At 36.8% G+C, this 13,702-nt stretch overlaps 1 protein-coding gene across 1 annotated transcript in view; it reads right to left on the bottom strand.

Moving 5' to 3' along the window:
• The window catches only part of LOC135466702 (girdin-like), a 58,431-nt gene that overhangs the window by 27,246 nt on the left and 17,483 nt on the right, over nucleotides 1–13,702 (bottom strand). Inside the window, 1 exon segment of the mRNA XM_064744353.1 lies at nucleotides 1,844–1,913. Coding sequence (XP_064600423.1) covers nucleotides 1,844–1,913 — 70 coding nt within the window.

Below are 13,702 nucleotides of genomic sequence, written 5' to 3'. Positions count from 1 at the left end.
CTCCAAAGCATCCACACCGAGCTGTACTAGTATGTACATGTAACGCACACCTTATAACAGTGCAGATAAGTCAGGTATTTTCCGACACGATTGAGGTCACACTCAGGTGAGAAGACAGGTAAGTATCGTCAACACACCTGTGTCTGTCCTAACAGCTTACAGGTGATGCCTGAGTCAGCATAAGAGAGCTCTTAAAACAATGAGACGCTTAGAGCTGTCAATGTTAGCTAGTCTCATCACTGAGCTGATTCACGCCACATGCTCGGATTGTGTTTGTTTCCTAGAGCAGAGCAGGGATGACCACCTACGTTGATACATCAAAGGCCGTCTGCTATCTGTCTAGGTGCATCAGGTCAATTTCATGCAAATATAATAGGAGAATACAACCAGAAGCTGATCACGAAAGCAAATGTTTTGAACTAATTGCATACATGCACAGAATATTGTTCTGCTATTATTTTCAATGTTATTAAGGTCTGGTGTCAGTTTCAGCACTATTTATTTTATGATCCTAATTAAGAAAATTAGGCAGAATTTAACCTAAAACTGACCCAGAACTACAATTATCTTTCCACAAAACATCAGTACACATGATTTTCTCGTATCTTTAACACATACACGTAGATGAACACATTTTATTTTCAACAATACTGAAAAAGAAAAACCCCACATAAGATATCAAGGCTTGCTACATGTTTCTGCTGTCTGCTTTGGAGTGTCCGCAAACCTTTGTAAGAATCATGTAACAAAGGTCATGAGTCAGAACTAAAAACTATATATACATATGTATATCATTTAATTAGGTTTTCAGATCATACATTTGTTACTTGCATAGTTCTTTAGCTTTTAAAGAATTTAATTACATGAATATATTGAACAAACTGAGGTTAGACAAGACTAGAGTGTTGGATTTCAATTTTGCAATTTTTGTTTCAGCTTATCTAAGGAAAAGTTCACAATGTGAGCTTTCAAAAAACATCTCACAGAAATCTTAATTTATGCATTAGTACTGCATCTGGCTATCATTATCTGGGTTAAGTATTTTGATGCTATCTCCATTATCCCATGGCTTCAGGACACTGGCACTGTTAGAGATTGCTGTATGCAGGGCTTGTACATGTAGGTTGAAAATAAAAAGAACATGTCGATTGTCTGGTGCATGCATTGTCTGGTGCATGGATTGTCTGGTGATTGGATTGTCCGATGCTTGGATTGTCTGGTGCATGGGCTGTCTGGTGCATGGATTGTCTGGTGCTTGGATTGATGGATTTATGTATGTGTTAGACTCATGTATTTTGTAAGAACAAAATGACTATCTCTGATACCTGAGTAATCTGACAGTAAGTTGAACAGGAGGAGCATAAAATAATGCTTAAATCAAACTGATAAGCACATGATATTTTGCTCTTATAATCATCAAGATACACAGAGCATATACTCACACTAACATACAAGAATATATGATCATCACTGAAAATTATGAGTGCAATGGTACTGCTGTGAAATTCTGAGTAGAAGTGTACTACAACAAAATTCTGTGCACATATGTGTACTGCCATGAAACTCAACACGCAAGTGTACTGCCATGACACTCTGTACACAGTGTATTAGAATGAGATTCTAGGCACATGATATGTCTATTGCAAGGTAATTCTGTACACAAGTGCATGCAAGCATATTACACTTAAAGTGGAATTGCGGGCACGTGTATTGCCATGAAATTCTGAGTGTAAGTGTATTATGATGAAATTCTGGGTACAGGTGTCATGTGATTTCAATTCGTCAGGGCTAAATGTGAGAAATGATGAGAGAATCACGTACAACTGCCTTTGTCATCACATACCTTTATCAGGCTCCCGGCAAATCACCTGGATATTAGGCATCTTCGTCACTATCAGCTGTTGCAGCACGTCCTGCAAAAGTAGAGCGAGAGATTTGTCATGATATTGGCTAAACGTCTCCACACAGGCCTGCAGACTTTAATTTACACGACACACTCAAACTGCGGACAAACTTTGGAGCTCACCCCACAGATATGGTTTTACCAGGATAACAAGATAGCTCACAGTTTGACAACAGCATTATGGAGCAGACAAAATTCTTTCCAACACAATTCCTACCATTCAACTCTCATGAACATAAAATAGGGCACAGGGATGCAAAATCCACTCAGCAGCATGTATGCGAGGGCCGGACTCCCAAACACACCAATATTGACCCTTGTCCAGGGGCATGGGGAATTTGTTTGACTGAGACATACATACCCAACAACAACAACTCTGCTCTACATTATATGGGGGCCCAGGTTGCCTGTATGATATTCTGGCATAATGCAATCATATTCACAAAACAGAACAAACACATCTTACACATAAAATAATTGTTTTTCTTTTCTGTTTGCACCTGTAGAAAGTCTTTCAGGAAAGGACATGTACTGTTTTATTTCTGTTCACTGTGAGTGTATTTCTGTTTGTCTAGGTGGGTTTGTGTGTGTGTGTGTGTGTGTGTGAGAGAGAGAAAGAGAGAGTGAGCTTTCTTTTGAAAAGTCATTAACCTATATATACATGTCTATATATACATGTCTTACATATTTTAAGGTGGAATATCAACATTACACATTCTTGTATGTATGTTGCCATGTGTCAAGGTTATGAATAATGTGTCACTAAACTACTAGAAAACTGCTTATTGCTTTTATTCATTGATGTTAAAGGACATACTCAAGACTATTCTATCACATACCAAGTAACTAACAAAAAATCCCACATGTAATGTACAGATTTTCACCTGAATACAAGTAATCATCGATGACCTTCATTCATGTAAGACCACCCAAAATGTTCTCAGAGGGAAATGTACTCCTGGTATTGAACTCATGCCTTGTGAGTCTGATGACTGTATGAAAAGCATCTTAACCCTGCCTTTAACTGACTAATGCATTCTGATTTATCCAATCAGATTTGCAAGTCCATGCAGGAATTTATTATAAACTTTATCATTCTAGGTTTGTCAAACTATCATTTAAAATCCTCAGACTTCAAAGAAAAGCCATAATAGCCTATCCAGCTAGAAATCACTAAGGGAAGTTTACCCTGGATTAAGAAATGAATGAAAATCTGTTCACAGATATGGTCTTTATTCTATACATCACCGACAGACTGGCTTTCACCTGAGATACTGTATTACAATACTAGCACTAATGTTTTGGCAGGTAAAAAGTTCACGATTAACTACAGTTGGTGCACAAGAACACATCTCATTGATAAAGATCATTACTGTTAAACTCAACGGAAGAACAAATTCTCAAAAGCTCCTTCAAGAAGGAAATGAAATCTTGGCACGCTGGAATTGGGATATCAGCCTTATTACTATGCCAATAAACAGGGCACTTACAGCATGCCTAGACTGGCAAAGCTGTTAAACAGGTAAATATTAGCTTTACCTGTCAGGTGTACTTAGTGTGATAGCTTTCTGCCATGCCATGCGTTTTTCATTAATTCTTCATATCAGTACACAGCCCTGACAAGAGTAACTCACCACAATCAACCAATAAAGGCACAAATCTATATGTGGTCTCAATACAAATGAAGTATTGACAATTCTTAGCTTATACTTTTTGTGAGCTGCGGCAGCACTTATTAAAATTGAAAAATTGTAAGTTTATTATCTAGTCACATGTTGAAACATAAATGTACATATGTAATGTTAACAGGTTAATTCATAATTTTTTTAAACTACAGACTAAATAAGCAAAACTTATGGATGGTTCCAAATGGTCTTTGAACTTGATCTCAGGGACCATAGAATAAATCTGCACACAAAACTCTATCACAATCAGACAACCTTTGATGTATAGTTGTCGCATGGAAACCAACAATAAATCAGAATCACTGAAATTGTTAAATATTCAAATCTTATGCATGGATCCAGCTGGTTTCTAAAATTCAAAAGAGGTTCCACAAAGTGAACCTGCAGGCCAAATTTAAAGATTGGCATGGAAATCAATGACCAATCAAAATCATTAATTTGCTGTGGATAAATGTATCTCAGTGATCAGTTATAGCAAGCTAAAATCCGTCAAAACATTTGAATAATCTTCCTGTAAATAACCTGTTAATCTTAACAGTAGGCCTATATTAAAATGCAGTTTGACATGAACTTTTTAGCATTTGTTTTTTTGATTAGCTGATTGGAATGTTATGCCATACTCAAGGAAATTTCGCTTTTATGACAGCTGCCAGCATTATAGTGGGAGGAAACCCTACAGAGCCCCGAGATACACACAACCATCCACAGGTTTCTACCACACATTTCCATGTACAACCTGAGAGGAAGCCACCATCAGGCTGAGCTTTCAGCATTTGTAACTTTGAGCTTCATACACTGTAATTTTTCGACCTTTCACATGTTTGCAAGGTATTTATTCAAGCATTTTCTGAAGGCATTATTCTGTGATGACTGATAAAATAGTACTTTTTGTGAAGCCCTGAAAATGGCCAATCCAACGAGTGTAGTTTTATCTCCAAGAGCAAATTAAAAATGTGCATAAATTGCACTCAAAGCTGCTCTTTTCTGTGCGAAAAGGTTGAGGGATCAGGGTACATGTACATACAACTACATGCACCATGTTACATGTATTACAATAAATCATTGTATGTAATATAGCTATACTTGTCATTTAGACTCACTGAACCTTTTTTTTAATTCAAACTGAAAACCTAAACTAGCACAATGCAATACAAGGCAGCTTGTCCCACTGATTTTACATCAAATTACAAGATCCAAAATTTAAGATAAGACCTTCAGAAATTCAAGGTAAGCCAACACCGTCATCTAACTTGAACAACAGATGTAGCTGTGGAATTTTCCAGCATACCTTATGTGCAGACTGCATTCTTTACACTAGCCATCATGTCTTACACCTTTCTTACATTGTGTTTGCGGATCACATGAACATTGGATTACGATGTCTTTATGATTTCTCTATGTTTTTCTCACAACCAAATACAAAATTGAGGTACATGTGCACCATTACTCCCATGCTAAGCTGAATGCTAGATATTAAAAATCTCTTGTGATTTCAATGATTTTTATACTCAAAAGAGGAATCTTAGTCAAAAGAGGAATCTTTTGAGGTGTTCTGCAATCCAGTAAATACATGTACATGTAGCTTACTCTCTAACTGCCACCTCTGATAACTGCAGGTAGATCAAAAATATATTAACATCGACATTGTGACAAAGGACACTTGGCCATCAACATAAAAGGGTTTCTTTTGTAAAAAATAAATAACACTTACACATTTGAAGAATTTTTAAAATACTAAGTTGTTTTCCCATGCTACTGTTCATAGAATGACGTACAGTAATGTTTCACACATGAATGATGTTGTTAAAGGCTCAGTAATATGCTGATATACTGATAAGGAGTATCATAATAAAAGGCCATTTTTAATATTTTCTATAGCCTAACAGTTGGGTTATTCTCAGAAAAAAATGTTTCTTTTACAATCTTCTTTTAAAATCATTTTACAATACTTCTAGTTGTGGAAAAGTGAATGACTGCAGGGGACATTGTGAGATTTCAGGGGATGTTTTTTTTTTTTTAAATAATAATAAAACAACTGAAGGCATAATTTAATTTCACTTAACACCTTGGACATGATTTTTTTTCTGGTCACACAAAAGAATATTTATTTTTATTTGACGAGTGTTTTATGCAGTAACCAAGGATATTGAACAAATACCCTATTGTGACCAAATAGGTTGCCATACCTGTATTACAAACCTGATAACACGCACTTTCTAAAAGTATATAGACTTTTAAGCCAGTGAAAGTAAAATTTCTGCACTCATGGCTGGCTTTCACTGAATTTTGAAAACTGATTTCCACAGTGAAATGTAACAGTGTTCTCTTAATGCACAGTAGCTTACAATGTACATAGAAGTGTGATGGTACCTTAAGAAGCCTGATGCAAATGTCTTACGTGAAGTAATTCTCATATGCACCATGTACATATTTTAATCAACAGAAAAACTTGATGGTGCTACATGAACAACTTTTTTCATTCATTTCACATTTAAATCCCACATTAGAGATACAGACCAAAAGCTGTGTGCTTATATGCACATGTATTATCACTTTTTAAGAAGTTAAATGCACAAGTTGAAGACCATAAATTTTCAACCACATGACATCTGTTAACATGGCAATGCACATAAATATATACCCACTTTAACCAACATGTATGTCAGAGTGAGATCTTTCAATCTGGTGTTTCACTTAATAGGAACTACATCCAACACCCTTGGTACTGCTTTCTAATAGAGGTTTGCTGTTATGGGATACCTGTTCAATGAAGGAACTTGAATCCCCTGGGGTAGGTGCCTTGAGAATTGATTGTTTTGTGACCCTGCTGGGTTCATAAATGACAGGACAGTAAGCTAAGGCACATGTAGACATAGGAGCAGAGACTTTGATCTCCCCTAGGCCCTAACCTAATGATTAAAACATGAGCCCCCCCCCCCCCCATCCAGTCTTCTGTCTCCTTTGTCTCACATCAGAACTCAATCTTAACACTTTCCCTGCCCTCTTCCCAATACACTTTTATATTAAACAGTTAGAACAAGGCACCTTTACTGTACGACCAGTCTATTGAGATGTCAGTCATATACAGGTATTTAATCTGTACTTTAAATGTATTTAACAATGTACATTCCTACAATGTAATATTGCTTCTGACAAGTCTATGCATGCTTTAAAATGGACTTTGTATTGCAATGGTCAGATAAATGCATTCCGGTGATCAGATAATTGCCTTGTAACATAATGATACACTGTGGGCAGCGTGGGACTTTTCAAAATGTTATGTGGCATCGCCTACAACTCAATGAAGACAGCTCTAATGTTCAGAACAAACGTCTTATTTATACATGTACATATACATGCAGTTATATGGATATAAGTCTGTTACATGTAACTGAGGAATTGTGTAGGAATAACAACAAGCCATAATCTCATTCAGAGTATTATTTATTTGATTGCTGTTTCACACCATACTCAAGAATATTTTACTTGAAGGCAGCCAGCTAGTGGGAGGAAACTGGGCAGAGCCATCCAGAGCAAAGTTCTATTGATCAAAAAAAGTACTGAAGTTAGGAAGTATGATGATATTCAACTGGAAAAGTTGAAGTTTCATCACTAAAAGTAAGATTTTAAGACATTCATTTTCCTATAAAAATGCATTGTTAGGTCATTCACATGTAGTTTAAAGCTATTGTTAGGTCATTCACATGTAGTTTAAGGCTATTGTTAGGTCATTCACATGTAGTTAAGGCCATCGTTAGGTCGTTCACAAGTAGTTTTAGGGCAATACACATTCTCCTTAATATTTTCTTAAAAGTTAAAACTCCTTCCAATGTGTTGGCCTATTTTCATGCTGTGAGCATTGATCACAGTGTATACAACTTTACATACATGTATGACAGTACATTCAAGCACAGACCCTCAGCAGCTGTTATCCAGGTGTTGATAACACAACCCCAAACACTACTATACCTACCACTGCTGTCAATTTGAAAAAAAAAGTTCCAACCACATGGTAAGATATCATTACAACATACAGAATACAGAATATTTCTATTTTAAAGTTTTTTTACTTGTATAATATGATCAAAAATTACCTTGTTTAGGTCACATGTATCCATATGCATGTATCTTATCATAGAATGTCACAATTTAAGAGAAAAGTTGTTCAAATAGTTTTGTGGAAGTCAGATGTGCACTTGTACAGTATGAAAATATGGCAATTCTGTGAAGACGGAAAGGACTGTATATGCATGTAAATCTTCAGTCAACATCATTTAGCTAAACTGACCTAAAGTGCCAAAACCACCTTATGGGGAGGCAGAAAATGACTAATCACCACAGCTCAGCACAGGCTTTACAGATATCACTTCCTTCAAAAACAACAACTGTCAGCTTAGTTAGGGGCATGGTAAATCTTCATGGTCACCTCCAGTTTGATGTTTGTACTGTGGTTTGTTGTTATAAGGCTTGCTGCAGGCTGGGGCATATGAGCAAGTGGCAGTGGGCTGGGACTGGCCAGCTGTGGGTGCTATGTTGATCACCTGTCACCCAGGATATGACATGAACGCCTGGGTAAATAAGCAGTAGATCTGGGCAGGACAATGGCTGCACAGCTACAGTAATAGATATCTCAGGCCAACTTCAATGGAAAAAAAAAAATGCGTGGGTTTGTTGATGACTAACTGGTACCCATTTCTGAAAAAATTAGGACGGTGCCATAAAAAACTAGCTTTTCTTTCTGACTTTATTCTTCTGAATGGCAAAATAGCTTACAGCATGAATTTTTAAAAACTGTAACTCCCGCAAAACACATTTTCTGAGTGACTCAGTTAGATCAGGCCAAAGCAAACACATACCTTTAGATGGCCTTACATTAGCCTCTCTTCCAATCTGAACAATGTGATATTGTCAAAGCTTAAGGTCTACGTTACTTATAGATTAGCAGGTCAAATAATTATATACGATTCTTTAATACATGTACTTGCTCATTTGTATAAAAGAATCATTTGCATACAAATATTTGAGTCCTTTGTTGGGTGAGATTTTCAGTTATAAAGAAAAGTCTTGCATTTATATATTTAATGTATTAATGTAACATGCATTTACATTAACAGTGGTACATCCAATGCACATGTACATGTTAGGAAACACTTCAATAGGTTACTCGAGTACTCTACTTGAAAGAAGTTTGTCTTTACAGTTATCTTTTTTCTTGGTTCTGTTTCCCTTACCAGAAATCTATAACAACATAACATCTCAATTCTGATTTTGACTCAACTGATGTTGAAGAACAAATGAAAACAAAAACAACTGACGTAATTTTTTCAGTATATTACAGGAGAATGTCATTTTTTGACTGTGGGAGGATGTACCATGAAAAGGATAAATGTTCATCTATTAGCCTGAGGCATCTATATACAGAAACTAGAGGTTTTGGCTGTATGCGATAATATCATATTGACATCTATACAAATGCATGAATACTTATGGCTTTGTAGGCAACATCACAAGTTTATTGTGCAAAAACAGTTTGCATTGCCTGTTTTACCATAATTATATAATTCACCTCAACAAAATACGCTATAAAGCAGAGTCTAACTGTAGGGTTGTCAGTACGATGCACATTTCTGTAAATAACAAATGCATTGTTAGATGTGTCAAATACAAATTTTATTTATGTATTTGTTTCATGAAACCCACAATAAGCCATCTAACTTTCTCAAGGCAAGTACATGACAAAGCGGCAGCTAAATTACATGTAGCAAACTGGAATCTTCAGAGGTAAGAGGCAAACTTGCTGCAACAAGTACAATTCTATAGGCGAACATGCCAGGGAAGGCATTCCATCCCGCAATTTTACATTTATATCTCTAAATGATACAACAATCCATTATCGCCATAACACCCTGCATGCAGGCAGCATATTCCTATCAATAATCAATATGAATAACCACTAATCAATATGAATAACCACTAATCAATATGAATAACCACTAATCAAAGCTGATGCCTCTGGCTGCCTCCTCTTTCTGCGATTACTTAACTGAGTTTGTCTGCAACATTAACCAGCCGATGACAGTGTTCATTAAGGCTAGTTTAACACCTATGTCATGATCTCCACTCTTCTGATGTTGAGGGCAAATCACTTCATCATGAGAGCAGCACAATTTATGTGATTATCACAGCTAACAATGCTGGAGTGTCTCCATCAACCTAACAGGGCAAGCACTCAGTGCAAACACTCCGAGCAAGCGATACTTAGCCATGATGCTTAACCACAGGGGTGTAGCCATTACACAAACTGCACAAAAAGAAAGGATGTAGATACATGTATATTTCAGATATGTACATGAAAACCAGAAAATGGAAGAGGACTGTAGAGCAAGAAATACTATTACAAGAGATCTGATTAATGTGTTAAATCAAACAAAGGCTGCTGATGTAATGACAGTAAAACATTGGAAAGGAAAACTGGATTTGTCATAATCTATCTTAAACACAACAGTAAAGCATCAAGGTTTTAGATATCTACTACCTTGTATCAAAAGAAAAGACTAGAAAGTTATGAAAGTACACAAACCACAAAGAGACCACAACATGTTTTTCAATGAAGTATTAGGTACATGTAATTTGTCATCAAATTTTTTTGACAACTGCCATTTCTTTAGATAAAAAAAAAACATGTACAATAATCCCTGATTTATCTGTGAGCTGAGGTATGAGCTCAATCAGGTAAAGAGCTGAGAGAAACAAAGCCACATTCCTGCGAGAAGAGAACAAGATTCTAATTGAAAAGGTTGGGGAGTGATAATCTAGTATAAACTGAGGTTGAACTTGAAGGATTGCTCCATGCTTAGTTCTAACAACAGAGCTGATTATATCAGTTGCTTAGCCCTGCATACCTAGGACAGGCTCAGGGAAGAGCCTCAAAGCCAGCTCTAGAGGGTTTTGCAAGCCCTTCACATGCCCTGCCAGCCTTCAAAAAGGCACCAACATCCAATAGCAGACCTGGGCAATAAGAGGTCATTTCACATACACCCACTTCAGCCGAAAGGACAATAGAGGTTTAAGAGGTGGGAAAAGGTGACCATCGGTGATAATGGTGGCTATCTGGGCTAACCCCTAATTACCCAGGTAGTGATATGTCAACAGTGAGCTAGGCTGAGTGGGAGAGGAAGTCTACCTTGCCATACATAGTGAAGGTGTATGGTTACAACAACTGAGGGCAGACTGAAGCCACACAAGCATGCCAGAACAGACTTTCCCATCATGCAACTTAAAATCAAGAGAAGAAAATAGAACACTGTATTTCACCTGAAGTTTAGCCTTTTTGATTTATCCACCCTATTGGGCCACTTCATGTTTTTTTTTTGTGAATTCAGTTTGACTAATTTCTTATCAGAAAAATTTAAGTGTAAATGGCACCTAAACTATCATTTAAGGCCTGTATTTGTTTCTGATAGTGTACTTTTAATGCCCAAAATTTTTGGTGCAATACAGTAACACCACTGATAAAGCAAAAAACCCATCTTTCACCCACTTGTATTTGAAGTCAATGTATTATGCCAGAACCACATTTCTAATCCCATCAGATCAAATGAGAATCAAATCTTTTTAATTTTTTAATCAGGAAATTAAACTTGATACTTCAAACCATGATGTAACACCGCACATCTGTTATCAGAGCTGCTACCACTCTGTATTATCTTAAGCTCATTAGTGGGTATAACAATATTTGATTTCACATTTGTTACTAAGATTGTACAGCCTATGCACATCATGTGTTGTGTCATTTCATTACTGGTCTGTCAATGAGACAACAAAAGAGTGGTGTGGAAAAGTTTCTGTTTCATCCCGTATTGCAGCAAATGTGATGAAAAAGGTTAGATAACAATTCAGAACAGATGTTATGTCTGAAGCCTTGGCCATTTTTTTTTTTTTTTAGGTTTTTTGTTTTGATTTGTGAACAGGATGTTTGCTCAGAGAGAACAGACACAAACATTTCTTTTACCTTCTCTGTTACTGGTCAAAGAAAGAAACAACAATAATATATATGTAGGACCTCAAATATTTTGCATTCAAATTAAATGTTGACCTTCTTTTGTTAGATTAAACACATTAGAATCAACACATAATGATTATAATAACAGAAATAAAAAGCATGAAAAAGTGAAGCTCACAAAATATCCATGATGTTGTACGGCCATCTCATTAACACCTTTGTTAAAAGATACATGAAAAGGAACTATAAAACAAAGATTATGTTTCTATGCCAATTCAAGAAAACTATGCCCTGGAACTTTTGTTAAAATTTTTTTTCTGTTAACAGTCAGATTCTTTCAGGAATTACATCATCACTCATTTTGCTTGGAACTCATTAAACAACCCACAAAGTGCCCGAGCCCGATGAAACAGTGTCGCTATAGTGTGGGCAAGGTGACATTTACACAGATACTGCATGGCTTCTTCGGGTCGGCTTAGCACCCTCTCCACGCCTCTACACTCGCCCTCATTTGGTCTGTTCCCCACAACCCCATCTCCATTGCACCAGACCCATTTGGTCTGTCCCCCACAGAGTTCTTTTTACACAGGGGTCATCTATGACATCACCATTGCAAGCTACTTAATTTCCAGACTGACCCCTGGTTGGGGGGCTTAAGAAAACCTAATGACCGTAAAATATTTTTGAGTATGACACAAAACACCAATCAAAGAAACAAAACAAAGAAGTAGCTGTTTTCTCTGCTCAGGACAAAAGTTGCAACCACACACCTTCTAATTGCACCTTCTAAGAAACCGCTTAGAAGATGTAAAAAATCCCCTGATATACCATATTCCAGGGAACTGTCATTACTGAGCAGTCATAACATATGCCTGCCAAAACATCCATGGCCACATACACTGAAAAGATTATGCCATCATGGTAAATGTGCTTGACGTAACGTTGCCATAGCTTTGTAAGATGCCCCAAATGTTACATGTAAGACAACAAACATCTTCGTGCATTTTTGCTGGCCTACTGTCTGTTAATTAGCATTTCTAAAATACAAATTCACTGCCCTAAATCAACTCCTCGCCTCTCTACCAGCTGGCACTAGAATTACTACAGTGCATCCACTATTTCTGGCTTCTAAATTTAACCAATTGAACATGTTGAAAAAGGAGCCCCTTCAACTGTAAAAGAGTCTACCCTAAATACCTTAAAACAGAGTCTACCCTAAATAACTTAAAATTTCATCCATGACCAAGTTCCTCATCATACCTGCTTCTGAGAGTTCTTCTGATTTTAGAAAGATATTCTGATGTTTGTTTGGATGGTAGGATAACATCCAACTGGGAACATGCTTGGCTTCAGCATCAAAAGTGATGTTTTGTATCCTTTATCTCTTAAAATACACTTGTAAGGCTGAAAGTTTAGTTCATTTAGAGTATTCTAACTTAGTAATGACCATTAGTCCCCTGCTAAATACACAGAGAAGAAGGATATTGCCATCAAGCCTGCAAGGTGTATTTTGTCTACGAAAGCTGCCATTCCTGACCAGCTTAGTCAGACAGTTAAGGCCATTGACAGAGGTAAGCAGGGCATGACAGTTAGTCACTGATAGCTCTGAGAACCATTCAGGGCCCTATCCCACCTCTCATAGTCCATCTATTCCTATCTGGGCTTCCTTTTTCTCACATAGGTAAAGGCCATTATTAAAACTAATGTAAGTTGGTTTTAATGTAAGGTGTGTATCTATTTTATTTGACTGGTGTTTAGTGCCCTTCCAAATTTTATTCCCTATTACATGTACGTGACACTTGGTAATGTTTACCAGTAGAAGACACTTGAGTGGCTGATAAGCAAACCACTGCCCCTCCGTCGTCTGACGAAACCTCCTGAGATCATGTATCTACACACCTATGCATATTTCAACATGTACATCGTTTCCCCAACCTTCCAGCAGATATAAAATTTAAGACACTCCTGATTCTGTAGTTGTACTATACATCATGACCCTTTGACACATAGCCCTACAGCACATTAACGTCTCAGGATACGACAGGACCTGTCTGTTAGTAGGAATTTTCCAGTTTTTTTATTGATTCAAACAAATGAAAAAGACAGGGGTTT

This window comes from Liolophura sinensis, chromosome 6 (genome assembly GCF_032854445.1).
Source record: "Liolophura sinensis isolate JHLJ2023 chromosome 6, CUHK_Ljap_v2, whole genome shotgun sequence".
NCBI classification, from domain to species: domain Eukaryota; kingdom Metazoa; phylum Mollusca; class Polyplacophora; order Chitonida; family Chitonidae; genus Liolophura; species Liolophura sinensis.
Note: the sequence above shows the minus strand (reverse complement) of the source record. Positions and strands in the feature narration are given on the sequence as shown.